At 38.0% G+C, this 18,604-nt stretch overlaps 1 protein-coding gene and 1 pseudogene across 1 annotated transcript; both read right to left on the bottom strand.

Annotated features, from left to right (window-relative positions):
• Positions 1 to 6,842: 6,842 nt before the first annotated feature.
• Positions 6,843 to 7,776, bottom strand: LOC101826576 (annotated as a pseudogene).
• A 9,320-nt stretch (positions 7,777 to 17,096) lies between these two features.
• Positions 17,097 to 18,044, bottom strand: LOC101840426 (putative olfactory receptor 5AK3). The gene has a single exon (XM_005065072.3). The coding sequence runs from the start codon at positions 18,042 to 18,044 to the stop codon at positions 17,097 to 17,099; it is 948 nt and encodes a 315-aa protein (XP_005065129.1).
• Positions 18,045 to 18,604: the final 560 nt, after the last annotated feature.

Raw genomic sequence — 18,604 nt, forward strand, 5'->3', positions numbered from 1 at the left:
ACAGACTGATATGTGAACTCTCAAATTAAGATGAATATAGAATATATACACTTATGGAAATGTGCCTACATCATATTGCACAGTGAGAAAAGGGTCTTGGCAGTTTGATATGGACTGTGGAACATTCAAAATGTGTTTTATACAAGTTTAATTTTCTAATTTCTCTTCCTCTATCTTTTGTTACATTTTTATCAGACAGCTTTGATTGTATTCCTTCCCCACTTCCCTACCCTCCCAACTTCATGCTCTTTCTTCTCTCTCAAAACAAAACAATAAAAAAGAAAATCAAGCAAAAAACCCCAGTAAAGTAAAAAATCTAAGCAAAACAACACACACACACACACACACACACACACACACACACACACACACACACACACACACACAAAGAATCCATGGGTCTATTTTGTATTGGGCAACTATTCCTGGCCATCTGGCCATGGATCCTGCCCTGGAGTGTGGTTGATATACCCAGTGACACTCCATTGGAGAAAACTGACTTTCCCTTTCCCAGCAGTTATTAATTACAAATAGCCTCTTGGTTAGGAGTGGGACTTTGTGTCTATTTCCTCCTTTCAGTGCTGGAATATTTTCTGGTTTGAACTTGTGGAAGTCTTGTTTACTGTCACACAGTCTTTGTGTTTGTATGTGTCTAGAAGATGCTGTATGCATTTATGAAAGATAAAATTTTCCACTCAGTTCTTCATCATTTTCATGATTGAAAGAAACTCACCTGCCACAGGGTACTAAACAGGCACTCAATACTGTTATACACATGTAAATAAAACATGGAGGGAGCTGAGATTGATTCTGTCATTTAGTTATTTGATCCTTCCCTGGACAACTCAGTGCAATGCAGTTTCCTCACTCTATTTCCATGATGGCACCACGGAGTAAGTGGAACATTCTGGAACTTAAGCTGATTTTCAATTCATTTCACTACTTGCTGCAATGATGCGTAGAAAATGCAGAAACCTCATTGGTTTTTGCTTTCTTTAAATTGCTTCCATAATCTCTATGCTGCAGGCACAGGCTGATTGCCCATCACCAAGGCCTCTCTGAATGATTCCTACCCAAGAGGGAGTTCCTAGTTGGGGGATAAGGAATCAATATTCATTCCCTTGAGAACCCGAAGTTCTAGCAGCTGAGGTGGAATTGGACAAACATTGTTCTGTAGTTATATATTACTGACTAAATTGAAAAGTTTTAGAGAGATCAGTTTTTCTGTTGTTTCATATTATGAACAATTAGCTTCTTTTTTGTTGTTGTGTTGCCTTATTATTTAACAATTATTTATTTCTTGTTACAAATAAGGTTGAACTTTTTTTCAAACATTGATCTAAGGAATTGTACTTAGCTTTAGATATAAAGATTTGCTACTGAACTCATAAAAATCTGGGCAATATGACCCAAATTTAAGGGCATTAGAATTACAGCCTTTAGGAGAGATAACCTCACATTGGCCATAATTTATTTTCTTAAAATATTAGCCTGTGTTTGTTTCTTTCATTATTTGCCAGAAATTTATATTCTAAAGACACCTTACATGAAGAGAATGCTACATTTTACAGAAAATATTTTAACTAGAAACCTTAGGGATAAGAAACTGAATTGCTTTTGTTTATAGTGCTGTCATTAAATCCAAGTTAATTGGCCTTCAAGGAATAAACTAACTCTACTGAGCCTGTAGCTTGTAGTTTACCTAGCAGTTCCAAAGGGAGTTGCCAAATATGCTGCCTGGTTAGCCTCTACAAAATGTCTTCTATACTCAAGCTATCCCATGTTCTTTCAAATTAAGAGTAAGAAAATAATAGTAACGTGGGATAGCCACTATCTAGATGTACTTTAACACAAAAGCAAAAGCTGTCTGCTATTAGAAATTCTGTACTTAAAAGATGTTGACTAGACCTTTGAATATGGAGGTGGGGTAGAATTCATTTCTCACACTGAACTTGATTTGGTGCATGTGAAATAGAAAGATTTTTTTCTGGTTCTAAAATTGGTCCTTATTCCATGGCATATCTCAACTTCTTGCCCAGAAACATCTCTTAAGTCACAGAAGATGACTTACCAGAGTGAGCATATATATATTTGGATGGTAACAAGTCTTCAGGCCCTGGGATGGAGGTAGAACAAATATCTCAATTCTTTGTCTTGCAGAACAACATTTCTGAGGAACATTCTATACTGTCCATTAATGACCTGGTAGAACTGAATTTCAATTTCACAATTTGTAACCAAGACAACTAATTCACTCATGCTTGTGTTGTCCCTATCTATGCCTCACTCTCCTTGTAGTTACTATCTATAGCTGCAAACATTGGGGCCCATATGACCACTCTCAGATACCAAATGTCATACAACTCTTTTGAGCTAACTGTTGAAACCTCAGTTCTCCACTTACCTGGACCAGCAGGTCATTCTTCAGTAACATTTTTGATATGATCATGATTAGATCATATCCTAGGCCACACAAATGAGATTTATACCCGTCTTTCACAGAAGGCATTGTTTCCCTTCTCCATTTTGAGTTGTAGTCAGATACAATGGCACCAAGAAGAGAATCTTCACCAGGCCCAATTGTGTTGGGTACCCTTAAGCCAGACTTCTGGCATCAAGGTCTGTGAGACATGAATTTCTTTTGTTTGTGGGCTGGAGAGATAGCTCATCATTTAACAGCATGGGGTGCTCCTCTAGAGGACTTGGGTTCAGTTTCCAGCACTGTCATAGAGACTCTCTTAGTGAGGGTTTCTGTTACAACAAAACACCATGACCAGAAAGCAAGTTGAGGAGGAAAGGGTTTATTTGGCTTACACTTTCATATTGCTGTTTGTCATTAAGGAAGTCAGGACAGGAACCCAAACAGGGCAGCAACCTGAGGCAGGAGCTTATGCAGAGATCATGGAGAGGTGCTGTTTACTGGCTTGCTCACTCTGGATTGCTCTGTCTGCTTTATTATAGAACCCAGTGCCACCATCCCAGGGATGGACCCACACATAATGGGTTGGCTCTTCTCCCATCAATCACTAATTAAGAAAACACCTTAAGGTACCCCATAGATAAGGTGTGGCAGAATTGTAGGAGCCAGAGGGGTTGATTACACCAGGAGAACATGGCCCACAGAATCAACTAAGCAGGCCTCATAGGGATTCAAAGAGACTGAAACTGCAATCATGGAACCTACATGGATATGTGCTAGGTCCTCTACTTATATGCTATGGTTGTTTTGGTATTTTTGTGGGGCTCATAACAGAAGGAATGGAGATGTCTCTAACTCTTTTGCCTGTTTTTAGAATCCTTTTCCTCTTATTGGGTTGCCTTACCCAGGCCTGATAGGAGAGGGATTGTACATAGTATTATTGTAACTTGTTATGCCATGTTTAGCTAATATACCTGGGAGGCCTGCTCTTTTTTGAAGAGGAACAGACTGAGCAGTAGACCTGAGGGTTGTGTTGGGGGGAGCAAGGAGAGTGGAGGGAGGGAAAACTGCAGTATTCTATATATATATATATATATATATATATATATATATATATATATATGAGAGAGAGAGAGAGAGAGAGAGAGAGAATGCCTTGCAGCTGGATCTTATGGAGGCATCTTCTCAACTGAGGTTCCCTCATTTCAGATAACTCTAGCTTGTGTGACAGACTGACATAAGACCAGTCAACACAGAGGTCCACAATTGTCTGTAATTCCATTTCCTAGGAAACCAGTGTCCTCTTCCAGCCTCCTTATGCACACATGGTATGCCAATACATGGAGGCAAAATACTCATACACATAAAATAACAATAAGTAATTTTTTTGGTTTTTGAAGGCAGGGTTTCTCTGTATTGTTTTGGAGGCTGTCCTGGAACTCTCTCTGTAGACAAGGCTGGCCTCGAACTCACAGAGATCCATCTGCCTCTGCCTCCCGAGTGCTGGGATTAAAGGCGTGCCACACCAACACCTGGCTCAATAAGTAAATTTTAAAAGAACGTTCTTTTGTTTAAAGAGAAAATTAACTAAGCGGTCAGGATAGCATTATACATACAAATAAGATTTTATTATAGCAAAATGATAAACCAGCAAAGGGTTAGCAAGTGGGGTGTTAGTACAAAAACTGGAGGAAACCAATTGTAGTAATTCCATTCTTATTGGGGAAATGTTCTTCTCTCTGGTAGGGCAGTAGGGATGGAGTAGTCTCGATCTAGGAAGCTCACATCAGTCTCTGTGTCAAAATTGCACTGCAGCTTGAAAACAGAGATCATCAAGAGAGCCAGAAAATACTTTTAGTCTCTAGCCTGAACTTAGAGTTTCCAAACTCCTCTAAAAATTCACTCTGTTGAACTATACACAGGATGCTGGTTTACTGATATCAGTTTACTGATAGTGTACTTTATCTCTTACTGGGACATAAGCAATGCTGTCTGTGCATTCTTTGTATAATTATTTAAAAACTTAAAAATACCTTTAATGAACATCTAACAAATTCATGTGAGCTATTCTATACAAGGTATAAATGAATGTCTTTCTTGTATTAACACAGACTCAAAATCAGTGTTTTTTTTTTTATTGATCTTTTTGTGTTAGTGTTTATTTCAATGAGTCATTCATTGGTCTGGTTTGAGGACTCTGGCTTCTGCTACAGTAAGGATACTGAGCCCTCATTGGGACTCCTCTTTTATATTCTGCAAAATCAGTGTTTTTAACATGTATATGTAGAACAAAATGAATCATCTGGAGAGGTGTCAGCAGAGTGAACACAGAGTTTATGCAGAAAAATGCCACCCATTAATCACTGATGGTCAGGATTGTATTGGAGCTTGATAATGAATAATCAATAGGGAAAGCAGTGGGATTTCAATGGATGCTAAGAGTATTTTTTTGAGTGAGGAAGAGACCTTTCAGCAGAGAGGATTGAGTGCCAGGGTGGTACTTCACACATCTATGGTGTAATGGATATAGTGAAGTAACTGAAGCTATTTTACTGGCCCATTACAAAGCAGCAGTATTCTAAAGCTGTTGTCTGAACAAAGTGATCTGTATGTCTGTTGTAAATGAATGAACAAGCATAAATTTTAGGTGCCATTTTTTTCTAGATTATCTCACTTGGGATAGAAATAGAAAATGTTTGTAGTGTTACAGTTCGAAGGGAAGATTAGTGTAGATTGAAAGTAAAAAAAAAAAAGAGACAAAGTGCCATGGGATGTTAACAATAATGGGAGCATGGGATGGAAGGGATCTTTTGAAAGGCAAAACAGTTTAAAATGAATACATTTATTTCATGTTCAGATTTTTGAAATAATTTGATAGAACTTACAAAAGATCTCATTGTAGGCAATTTATGAAACTCAGATAAAGTTGAAGAAAATAATAAAATTCAAAGTTAATATTTATTATGTACAGATAAAGTTTTCCTGGCCATTGATTTTTTCTTTATTGAAAATAGATTCTTTTCTCATGCAATACATCCTGGCCACAGTTTCCCCTTCCTCTACTCCTCCTATTCCACTTCCTTTCCTCCAAAATCCACTCCTCTCTGTTTCCCTTCAAAAAAGAGATAACAGTCAATAGGCAAAAACAAGATACAATAAGACACAGCAAAAGCCCACATATTGAGGATAAACAAGGCTACCCAATAGGAGGAAAACAGTTTTAAGAGTAGACAAGAGAGTCAGAGACATACTTACTCCCATTGTTTGGAGTCCAACAAAAATGCCAAGCTATCAGCTATAAAATAATATGCAGAAGATATAGTTCAGATGCACGCAGACTTCCTGCTTACTGCTTCAGTCTCTGTGAGACCATGTGAGCCTTGCTTAGTCGACTTAGTGGGCCATGTTCTCTTTGTGTCCTCCATCCCCTCTGATTCCTACAGTCTTTCCTTATCCTCTTCCATAGGGTTCTCCGATCTCCAAGAGATGGGACCCAATGGAGACCTCCAATTTAAAATCTTTCCCCATAATGTTTAGCGGTGAGTCTCTGCTCCTTCTTCCATCTGCTGCTAAATGAAGCCTTTTTGATGATGATGACCAGACACGGCACCAATCTATGAATATAGCAGAATATCATTATGAATAATTTCACTGATTTATTTTACAGTAGTGTTTGGTTCTACCATAGGTCTATTGGCCACCCAGTCTCTAGTTCCTGGCCATTCAGGCAGTGTAGGGCATGGGCTCCCTCTCATAGTGTGAACTTCAAGTTAAACCAGATATTGGTTGGCCACTTCCACAAGTTCTGTGCCATAGTTGCTCCAACCCACCTTGCATGCAGGACAGATTGTAGGTGGAGGGTTTTATGGCTGGGTTTGTGTCCAGGTTTTTCTTTCTGCAGTTTGTAGAGTACCTATTGCACCAGAGAGACTAGAACGTAGGGGTAAAGGCTCTGTGCAGGCAGCAGATCGACCAGTCTACATTCAGTGAGCTGTGTGCGGATGTTTTCCTCTGCAATACACCCTCCCCACACTCAGTTTTTGGAGAGTGACCCTCTGTTCTAGCATGAGCCTGTGTTGTTTGGAGATCTCCATGGGATCCCCTTGGCCAACAGTTTGACCAAATACAACCCTGACCCACCACAGGAAACATTTAAGTATTTAAAAATATTTGCAAGAGTATTTCATGAAGTTTTTAAAAATATTTGTCTATATCTATAATAATGTCCATAAAGTCCTCTCCAAGTTAATTCAAAGCAAAAATTTTAAACTATGAGTTTTAAATATGTTTCAGAAGAAGTTACTGAATATACCTTTTATTATAAGATCAGATTCATTAATGGGGGCAGTCATTATTTAAGAACTCACTGCTTCAAATTTCATAATAATTAAATATTATTCTGAGTCCTTGATACAGTGAAATTTTATTGTTGTGTATCAAATCTAAAGAACTTTTTCATTGTTAATTTTATAGCACCTTTTACTTCCTTGTTTCTTAAGCTATAGATCAGAGGGTTCAATATAGGAATCATAATGCCTAAAACACAGAGCCACTTTCATATTTTCCTCAGAATTGTCAGAATGAGGTTGTAGACACATGTAAGCAAGGGTTCCATAAAAATGGTGACTGCTGTCAGGTGGGAGGCACATGTGGAGAAGGTTTCTTCCTTCCTGTTGTGGAGGACATCTTTAAGATGACAGCCATAACATATGTGGGAAAAGATAACAACCAACACAGTGAATATCAGGTTAAATACAACAAAGATAACAAGAATCCTGATGTTGGTGTCAATGTTGGAACATAAAAGACTGATAATTGGAAGAACATCACAATAAAAGTGATTGATGTGATTTAATTTACAGTATGACAATGAAATTGTAAATCCTATGTGTACTGAGGAGTTTATTGATTCAATGAGATAGGAACCAGCTACCATCTGAATGCAAACTTTTTGGGATATGACTATGGGATAATGAAGTGGATTACAGATGGCAGCATAGTGGTTTACTGCTATAGCTGCCAGGAGATAGCAGTCACAAGTTGCAAAGATTACATAGATCAGTAATTGCACTACACACCCTCCAAATGATAGGAATCTGTCTTCTACTACAAAGATTTGTAGCACCTTGGGAGTGATGGCAGATGTGTAGCAGATATCAACAAATGCCAGATGTTGAAGAAAATGGGGTCTGAAGTCTGGAGTCAGTGTTGATGAGGAGGATCATCTCAGTGTTTCCCACCAGGGACATTATATAGATCAAAAGAAGCACAACAAAGAGGACATACTGAGTATCATGCTGGACCCCAAATACCAGAAGATAGAAGTCATTGATGTCAGTCTCATTTTCTTGTGTCATTGTCACTGAAAATATAAGAAGATCAAGGTGAGGAATAAAGGAGAAAATCTAAGTGATTTCTTTATATTAACAGTTTGTTTTGTTTTGATTTATTTTATTTGAGTTGTTTCTTTCTGACAAGCACTCATAATATTTATCAATTTCTAAATAAATTTTCTATATTTGTGATAATAATCCACTTTATAAATTAGTGTGTTGTTTGGATCATGATTCATTTTAAAATGGAGAACGCTTCTTAGAAAAAAGTCAAATTATCCCCATTTGCAGACATGTTCTATATTCAGAAGACCAGACAGACTTTACTAGAAAACTCTTAGATTTAGTAAACACTTTTGGTAAAGTTGCAGGAAACAAAATCAACATACAAAAATCATTAGTTTTTTAATATTTGCAAACAATGAAGTTATTAAGGGAGAACTTAGGAAAAAGAATAATTCACAATAATTAAAAATGTATCTAGGAGTAAATCTAAGCACTGAAATGATATACCTCTATAGTGAAAACTAAGATCATGTAGGAAGGAATTGAAGAACATGCTAGATATAGAATGATCTTCCATACTCCTGGATTGATAGAATTAATTTGTGAAAAGTCCTAATTACCAAAAGCTATCTACAGATTCAATGTAATTACCATCAAAATTCTAATTGCATCCTTTATAGAACTAGGTGAAACAAAATTCATGTGAAAAGACAAAGACCAACTGTCATCAAAGCAATCCTTAGCAGTAAGGACTTACCTGGTAATATTATCACACATGACTTCACTGTAGAACTATAATGATAAAGAACCTGGTACCAGCACAAAAGCTTTTCTGAAAAATCAAATATAAAAAGCATCGTTGGTGGCTCACGCCTTTAATCCCAACACTCGGGAGGCAGAGGCAGGCGGATCTCTGTGAGTTCAAGGCCAGCCTGGTCTACAGAGTGAGTTCCAGGACAGCCTCCAAAACAATACAGAGAAACCCTGTCTCGAAAAACAAAAAAACAAAAAACAAAAACAAAACAAACAAACAAAAAAAAGGGCTGGAGAGACGGCTCAGCGATTAAGAGCACTGACTGTTCTTTCAGAGGTCCTGAGTTCAATTCCCGGCAACCACATGGTGGCTCACAACCACCTTGAATGAGACCTGGTGCCCTCCGCTGGCATGCAGGCAGAAGACTGTGTACACAATAAATAAAATATTTGAAAAAAAAGCATTCCTATGCAGAGTCATTTATTCTACTTGTACTTTATTAGTTAGTATATTTTATGTAACTATCTATGGAATGAAACTGTGAGTTTCATTTGTCTTGAACTTTGCTGTGATTAAATCTTTAACTTAATGGCTACAGACAAAGCTTGCCTCAGTGACCTGTGGTTTTTTGAATAGTTGGTGACTGAATGAAGTGAAAAATGGCTGATGAATTGACATTGATAGCTACAATCCCAATCAATTGCTCATAGATGTTGACTTGAATGCAGAGATTTATTTTTCTTCATAAACAGATGTTTGAGAGTCAAGATTAGTATGTTTGTGATTTCTATAGTGTTTCTAATATGCTGGTTGTCTCACAATACAATGTGTCTTCTGTAGCTCTGGACATCACTTTACCCATAATAACTTGATAAAAGCGAGAATAGAGTGACAGACACATCTGTAACCTGACCCAAGAAACAAAATTTACTATTCTTCCCCTGACTCGATCTTGCTGCTCTCTGATGTCTTTCTTTCCCCTCTTCTTCTCCCCTTCTCTTTCTTCTAACTTCCTCTCCCCTCCCCCATCCTCCCAATTAGCTCAGAAGATTTTGTCCCTTTCCCCTTCTCTGGGAGAGCATAAATGTCTCTCTTAGGACACACCTTGTTTCCTAGCTTCTCTGACGGTGAGATTGTAGGCTGGCAATCCCCTGCTCCATGTCTAAAATCTGTATATGAGTGAGTATAAACCATGTTTATCTTTTTGTGACTGGGTTACCTCACTCAGGATGGTTTCTTCTAGTGCCATCCATTTGCCTATGAATTTCAAGATTCCATTGTTTTTTTTCCACTGAGTAGTACTCCATTGTGTAAATGTACCACATATTCTTTATCCATTCTTCAGTTGAGGGGCATCTAGGTGGCTTCCAGGTTCTGACTATTACAATTAATGCTGCTATGAACATGGTTGAACAGATGTCCTTGTTGTATGAGTGTGCATTTTGGGGGTATATGGCTAAGACTAGAATTGCTGGATCTTGAGGTAGACTAATCTCCTATTTCCTGTGGAACCACCATGCTGATTTTCAAAGTGGATGAAAGAGCTGGCACTCCCACCAGCAGTGGAATAGTGTTTCCCTTTCTCCATATCCTCTCCAGCATAAGCTGTCATTGGTGTTTTTTATTTTAGCCATTCTGACAGGAGTAAGAAGGTATTTCAGAGTTGTTTTGATTTGCATTTCCCTAATGGCTAAGGATATTGACCACTTTCTTATGTGTCTTTCAACCATTTTAGACTCCTCTATTGAGAATTCTCTATAGAGGAGAGCAAGAAAAGAGATACCATAATAGGCTTAAAGAGAAATCTGGCACTAGAGAAATGTCCAGAGATCTACAAAGTTGACTCCAAATAACAATCTAAGCAATAGTCAAGAGTCTACCTTAAATGCCCTTCTCTAATAACGAGATTGATGACTACTTTATATGTTATCCTAGAACCTTATTTCAGTAGCTGATGGAAGCAGAAGCAGACATCCACAGCTAAACATTGAGCTGAACTCTGGAATCCAGTTGCAGAGACAAAGGAGTGATGAACAAAGGGGTCAACACTAGGCTGGAGAAACCCACAGAAAAAGCTGACCTGAACAAGGGGGAGCTCATTGACTCCAGACTTATAGGTGGGAAACCAACATAGGACTTTCTAGACCCCCTGAATGAGGATGTCAGTTTGGAGGTCTGGTTAATCTATGAGGCCTCTGGTAGTGAATCAGTATTTATCCCTAGTACACGAATGGACTGTGGGAGTCCATTCCACATAGAGGGATACTCTCTCAGCCTAGACACATGGGGAAGGGTCTAGGCCCTGCTCCAAATGATATGACAGACTTTGAAGATGTGCCATGGAAGGCCTCACTCTCCCTGGGGAGCAGAAATGGGATGGGATAGGGGGCCAGTGGGGGGCTGAGGAGGAAGGGAGGGAAAGGGAACTGTGATTGACATGTAAAAGAAGTTAGATTATAATTTAAATTTAAAAAGGAAAAATATTTATAAAAAAGAAATGAAATTTTCCATATCATTCAACAGTGTTGCACTTTGGGCTATTGAGTAAGTCTGCATAAGACAGCAACAAAATCAATCTCTGTCTTGTTTCACATCCCATCAACACTGTGTTTTAGAATATTTGTAGTTGTTAATTTTGTTTATCCCTCTATATGTCTGCATCTTATGGTATTTTCCTTCTAGCATTATGAGTTTTTTGTCTCTTAAGCTATGGAAGAGTAATCATCATATATATATATACATATATATATATATATATATATATATATATACACAAACTGTCATCCAATGGAAGAGGAGAGTTGATTGAATATTTTGTCTAAATGAGACTCAATGTATATGCCTCATTGTTTACCAGAATTCCTTGTAGAATTCATCATAACCCAAGTAAGAATTTTCTCCTTTTGTATATTTTTGTTTATTGCCTAGCTAGGAAAATCACTTTAAAGAGATAAATAAAATTACATATTATGAAGAAACAATTTCCACAGAAGCCATTTGTCTTCATACATCACCCCAAAGGCAGTGGCTTCAATAAACAAAACTTAAGAATCTTTTTATTGATTATTTGTGAATTTCATATCATGCACCATAATCCTACTCATTTCCTTGTCCCTCCATACCGTCCTTCTGTCCTTGAAACTCCCCTCACAAATAAAACAAAATAAATTGATTAAAAAACACAAAATAATCTATACATGGAATCTGTGCTGTGTTGTTCAGTCTGTCCTTTTGTCCAAACAGCTTTACTTACAAATGTTCATCACAATGAGTCACTGGTCAGTCTTAATGCCTCTAGCTTCTGCTACACTATCAATACTGGATCCTCATCAGTACACCTCTCAGATATCCTGTTATTGCCCCGTGTCATGGAGATCCTACGGCTTTGGTTCTGCAGGACCAGTCCCTTCACATGATCCAGAAGTTCTTAGATGTGGTAGATGTTGTGGTGAACCAACTCAAAGCCCTGGATCTGGACCTGGGTGGTGGCTGAGTTGGTCCATGCACCATCTGTCCTGTGACCATGCCAGCAGTGCCAGCTCTCCTTGCTTTTCCCAGGTGAGGAGCAGAGCTAGCTCTACTGCCTGTCATTTCTCAAGCCATCAGAACCAGCTGTCCTGCACTCACAACAGGGTCAGCTCTTACAGGGATTCCAAGTTCATTTGAAATGTTTCAATATTGCTCTTAAAGAATAGTTCACTGAACTATCTCAGAGAATTTTGGTGTTATGGACCAAATATTTACTCACCTCAGTACACATGCTGACATGGAATATTGACATGGATTGTGCCAGTATTAGAAAGTGGAATTGGCCGGGCGGTGGTGGTGCACGCCTTTAATCCCAGCACTCGGGAGGCAGAGGCAGGCGGATCTCTGTGAGTTCGAGGCTGGGCTGGACCGATAGCCTCCAAAACAATACAGAGAAACCCTGCCTCGTAAAAACCAAAAAAAAAAAAGTGGAATTGTTGGGTGTACCTGAGGTCATAAGGCTGGGACTCTAATGAATGAGAGTTGTGTCTCCAAGTTTACCAAGAAAGCTATATTCCTCTCTCTTCTCTCCTTCTTCTGTTGAAGTTAACATTGGAAATTGTCAGTGTGCAAGTCAGAAGTGAACTCTCACCAGAGCCTGATCAGGTTGCTGTCCTAATTCCAGGCTTTTACTCTCCAAATCTTTGAGGAATAAATTTCTGTTGCTTAGAAACAAACTAGGCTATAGTAACTTGTTATAGCAGCCCAGACTCTCTGAGACTGAAATTTTTACACAGAGCTAAGGGCATCTGTTTCAAGTGCTTAAAAATAGGAAAGCCATTTTGGATGTAGGTAGTGAGTAGACGCTGGAGGAATTTTGAGGTGCTGCAGAAAAAGTAAAATGATTCACACCAGGACTGATGAGAGAGAGATGGAGAAATTTTTATTTGTTCTTGGAGCTTAATTAAGAAACCATGTATAATATATTTGTAGAAACATGATGGGTATGGTGCTCATGAGGAAGTCTCAATGTGAGTTTGAAAGGCAGAGTTTTCTCCCCTTTAACTCTTCAGAGGGTAGTATATGGGGCCAAAAGAGGTTATTCCCCAGCCTCAGAACTCACTTCCAAGACTCAAGACTTTCTGAGGGTTCATTACCCCTTTCTTATTTTTTTTTGTAGTAGGAATGTCTTTCTTATCATTGTGTGTGTGTGTGTATGTGTGTGTGTGTGCGTGTGTGTGTGTGTGTGTGTGTTTCTATTTCTGTGTAAACAAATGGCTTTTGGAGGTTGTTAACTGGAATATGGGTGAGGGATTCCCTACAAGAGCAGAGACTGATCAAAGGCAGCTGCATCACCAAAAAACCTGGATGACAACTCAAGAAAGCTACATCGCTACAGCTATCTGCATAACTTCTATGCAGCTTACTAGATCAAGGAGTTTCTTCTGGGTAGCTTGGATGGTCTAAGAGCCTCCTCCAGGCAGTTCTTCCTCCTCTCCTCTCCCCAGCAATTGTCATTTTTGAGAGCACATACTTGCTGGTTTCTCAGATTTAGGCCAAAAAAGATTTTCTTAGAATAAATAACGTCATGAAACTCACCTATATTTTATGTAGATGGTATTTGGATTTTAGACTTCTGAAATTGATATGTAGCAAATACATTGGGATTGTTATAATGAAAAATGACATTTTATATGTGAGATGGATATGAATTGTGAGGGACAAGGGGCACAATGCTGTGAACATGTGACTCCCCAAATTTCACTATTCCATAGTGTCACCATTTTTGAAAAGTAAGTACGCAGTGAACATGAAGTTCACCGGAATGGATGTGGAGAGCTCAACAGCTTTCCTTTTGACCAAATGAGGACAAAGTGAGATGTGAATATGATCACGAAGAATTTCCTTACCAAAATCACCTCTGGTGATTCCAGCTGTTGGAACCATGAGAAAGAAAATACTGTTGTTTTTAATCCACCCAGTCAATAATATTTTGTTATAGATTGTAAAGTAAAACCTTGGGAAACAGTATATATATATATACGTGTGTGTGTGTGTGTGTGTGTGTGTGTGTGTGTGTATGTATGTATGTATGTATATATACACATTTTTTATTTTGGTTTTTTGAGACAAGGTTTCTCTGTATTGTTTTGGAGGCTGTCCCGGAACTCACTGTGTCGACCAGGCTGGCCTCGAACTCACAGAGATCCTCCTGCCTCTGCCTCCCAAGTGCTGGGATTAAAGGCATGTGCCACCACCGCCTGGACTCACATTTTATTATAACAAAAAGGATAAAGTTGTGAACCAGATACAGATGAAGGAAGAGATGCCTGGAGCAATGCCTGATATCTGTTCAAATATAAAACTTCCTAGTAGCCAGGAGATGGTGGTGCATGCCTTTAATCCTGGCATTTCGGAGGCAGAGGCAGGTGAATCTCCGTGAGTTCGAGGCCAGCCTGGCCTACAGAGCGAGTGCCAGGAGAGGCTCGGAAGCTACACAGAGAAATCCTGTTTTGAAAAACCAAACCAAAACCAAACCAAAACAAAACAAAACAAAAAACTTCCTTGTACTTTATGAATTACTCTGTTGAAACCAAATAGGGATATATACACAATATTGTCAATTTAGGGAATTCAGCTGTGGTTTTGGCTGAATATTTATTGGGGCTGGATAGCGTGCAGGCAACACGAAATTATCTTTGCATACAAGTTGTACAGTTAATACCTCCACTCTCCACTTCCTCTGGAGTTTTAAATTGCTATAGAGTATCTCAAGTATTCAAAGTCCAAATCCTCTAAGCAAACAACCCACTCTTGCTAGGCAGGAGGCTGAATCAATTTAGAGATCACCTCCTAGTTGCTGATGGTACGTGCCATACATTTTAAATAGTAAGCTTAATTCTTTATGACACCTCCTCAAGACATCTAACCTGACCAGAGAATCAAGACTATGTCTCAAGTATGAAAACTCAGACACACAACAGCTGCTTGAGGTGTGATCTTTTCCTGCCACATTACTCTGCCCTCAAAATCATAGATGTTTCTCATGGAGAAACAGGGAACACAAAGCACAGACACTAACTGTATTTTGCTATAGCAGTGATCACACACATGGAATAATAAACACATTATCTTTCTGCCTGTGTAGCTATTCTTTTCTTCATCATTCCTATTCTAGGGTACTTGGTCCATGACACCATATTTATTCTCTCAGGGTTTAGACTTTGAAATTTTTTGTTTGTTTTTTGAGACAGTGTCTCAAAACACTTCCTCTGTAGTTTCGGCTGTCCTGGAACCGACTATGTAGACACGTCTGGCCTCAAACCCACAAAGATCTGCCTTCCTGTGCCTCCTGAGTGCTAGGACTAAAAGTATGCACCACCACTGCCTTGCTAGATTTATAATTTTTATGAGGTTAGTTATAATTGCCAATGACTCCCTTCAATCCCTCTCCGTGTGTGTGTGTGTGTGTGTGTGTGTGTGTGTGTGTGTGTGTGTGTGTGTGTGTGTGTGTGTAAGCAATCACAAGGGCATGGTGTTTTTCCTTGTTTTTGAGACAGGGTCTCTCATTGATCTGCACTTGACTGAAGATTTAGGCTGGCTGGCATAAAGTGCCAGAGATCCATTTTCTTGACTTTCCTAGTACTGAGATTATAAAAACATTACACTACTCCCATTTTTTCATGTGAGTTCTGTAATTAAAACTCAGTTTCTTTTGCTTGCAACACATGCATTTTATTGAATGATCACTCAAGCCCTCCTTACCAATTCTGAATGAAGACTTGTTGAACCTCATAAACCATGAGCTGCCATTATGAGTTTGTTGTAGGAGAGGTGTAGACACTGCATATTTTCTTTCAGGGGGCATATTCAATTCATTTGTAGGCCTGCTTTGTTTATTAATTTAAAAGAAGCTATATAAGAGGGCTGAAAATAAAGCTCAATACATTGGAGCACCGGCTGCCCTTCCAGAGGACCTGGGTTTTATTCTCAGCACTGACATAACAGTTCACAACCATCTACAACTTCATCTATTTCCAGGGCATCTGCAGCTCTCTTCTGGTTCCAGATAATGCAAAATACACAGGCATACATTTAGGCAAATATACTCATACACATAAAAAATTAAAAACTATAATAATGAACAGCTAGTAAATTCCTGAAATTTAATAAATATGGAGGGTATTTTAATGAATATTTTGTTTTATCAAGTGGCTAGATTTTGTATATGCATCTATGGTGGGTGTATCATAAAGCCTGATCAATTTGTCCTCTGAAAAATAATTTACTCTGAGTGGCAACCTACTGTTCTACAATGGGTCTTTCTTACATTATTTCAGATCATTGAGTGAATTATAATATAATACTACAACTTCCCTGATAACAGCTCTTTTTTTGACTTGAAGTGTTCCTTAGTTCCACTGGAATTCCTCTGAAGTTTCTATAGCTAAACAAAAGATTCATATATTTTATAAAAATGGATAAGTTGGATATGTTTTTAGATTAACTCTTTTAAAATGATCTTTATTGGAGACAGAAGTAGACTATACTCCCAGTAGTCCCCTTTTCCAGAGTTGGAGATAATTATATTGAGTTTGACTGATGACATAAGTTCTTTAAAATATGAGGGAAGGTAACAAATGTGTAAATATTGAGTAGAGATGATAGTTTGGGTGAAAAGATATTTTGTAAATAGGAAAATTTATTTAAAATCCAGGTTATTTGCAATAATTTCAACAGAATTAGCATTGGACTCAACTGTAGATAATCTAGAGGACTGTTTAAATGATAGGAATATAATGACTTAACTTTGAAATTTTGATAATAGTGTACAAGTAGAGATTTTTATGTACTTAAATTATATTTGAAATAGCATTTTTTCCAGGTATGTATTTACTTTTTAGTGTTTGAATAATCTCCATGAATTTTTCTCATCAGAAGTTGAGATGTTTTCAAATGTTGTTCTAGGGATCAAAGAGTCTCTGGGTATGATTTAGAAGGTCACTGTTTTCAGTTTCAGAATTACTAAATGAGTTACAGTGATGGTTTGTGGATATTATAGATTAATTTCAAATGCAGAAACATGCCTTAACTATGTAATATGATGTACTGAATTTTAATAATTTAAATCCAATTTAAAGAACCTTTTTCTGGTGGCTTTTATAGCATCTTTGACCTCCTTGTTTCTCAAGCTATAGATCAGAGGGTTCAACATGGGAATCACAATGCCATAAAACACAGAGGCCACTTTCATATTCTCCTCAGAATTGTCAGAATGAGGCTGTAAGTACATGTAAGCAAGGGTCCCATAAAAAATGGTGACTGCTGTCAGGTGGGAGGCACACGTGGAGAAGGTTTTCTTCCTCCCTGCAGTGGAAGACATCTTTAGGATGGCAGCCATGATATATATGTAGGAGAAGATGATGACCAACACAGTGAATGTCAGGTTAAATCCCACAAACACCATAAGTAGCATGATATTAAGGTCAATCTTGGAGCATGCAAGAGTGATGACTGGGGGAATGTCACAGAAAAAGTGATTAATGTTTTTGGAATTGCAATAAGACAATGAAAATGTAAATCCTGTGTGTACTGATGAATTTATTGATCCCATAAGATAAGAAAGAGCTACCAACTGAATGCAGCTTTGTCGAGACATGATTATAGGGTAGCGAAGGGGCTTACAGATTGCCACGTAGCGGTCCACTGCCATAACAGCGAGGAGGTAACAGTCACTGGTTGCAAATATTGCATAAATAAATAATTGTATTAAACATCCCTTAAAAGTTATTGATTTGTTGTCTACTATGAAGTTCTGAAGCATCTTGGGAGTGATGGCAGATGTGTAACAGATATCAACAAAAGCCAGATGTTGTAAGAAGAAGTACATGGGAGTCTGAAGTCTGGAGTTATTGTTGATGAGGAGAATCATCCCAGTGTTACCCACCATGGATATCACATAGATGATGAGAAACACAACGAAGAGGACACACTGAGTATCATGCTGGATCCCAAATCCTAGCAGATAGAAGTCAGAGGCTTTCGTGTCATTTCCTTGTGTCATAGCTATCAAGAGTCTGTAAGTGATCAAGAAAAGGATCAAAACAAGAAAGAAAATATTTCATCAGATTTAAGAAAATCCTTATTTTTTCACTCCATTCTTTTATACCCATAGTAAAGACTCACAAGTGGGTTTTTGCTTTGCATGCATATTTTTATTTAAAGGTAAACAATACTCATTAAAAAAATCAACTGTGAATACACAATCCTAAGCATCGCAAATCTCATACTTTTCCATTCTATTATACATGAATTTATATTTGCATAAGGCAATATACAATTATAATTTTGCCTTTTAAAAAGCCTCTATCATTCTTACTCATTTATCTTTTTAGTCACCTAATTATACTTCACACTCTTGAAATTACTAATGAAAATTTGAGACATTTGTAAGGTCTACACAATTTTGTTGACTTTATGATGCTTTTGTAGCTGTTCTAAGAGAATCCTCTCATTTTATATATGTAAGAGGCTGATGGCTGATTTGTATTTCATATGGCATTGAGTGATTTTCTTTTTAGCTATTACCAAGGTTAACGGAAAACCACATACTAACTCTTCAAT

Source organism: Mesocricetus auratus, unplaced genomic scaffold (assembly GCF_017639785.1).
Source record: "Mesocricetus auratus isolate SY011 unplaced genomic scaffold, BCM_Maur_2.0 Super-Scaffold_100004, whole genome shotgun sequence".
Lineage (NCBI taxonomy): Eukaryota > Metazoa > Chordata > Mammalia > Rodentia > Cricetidae > Mesocricetus > Mesocricetus auratus.

Excerpts from the sequence above, each read along its gene's own strand:
- LOC101840426 (XM_005065072.3), bottom strand. The coding sequence starts at position 18,044 with ATGACACAAGGAAATGACACGAAAGCCTCTGACTTCTATCTGCTAGGA.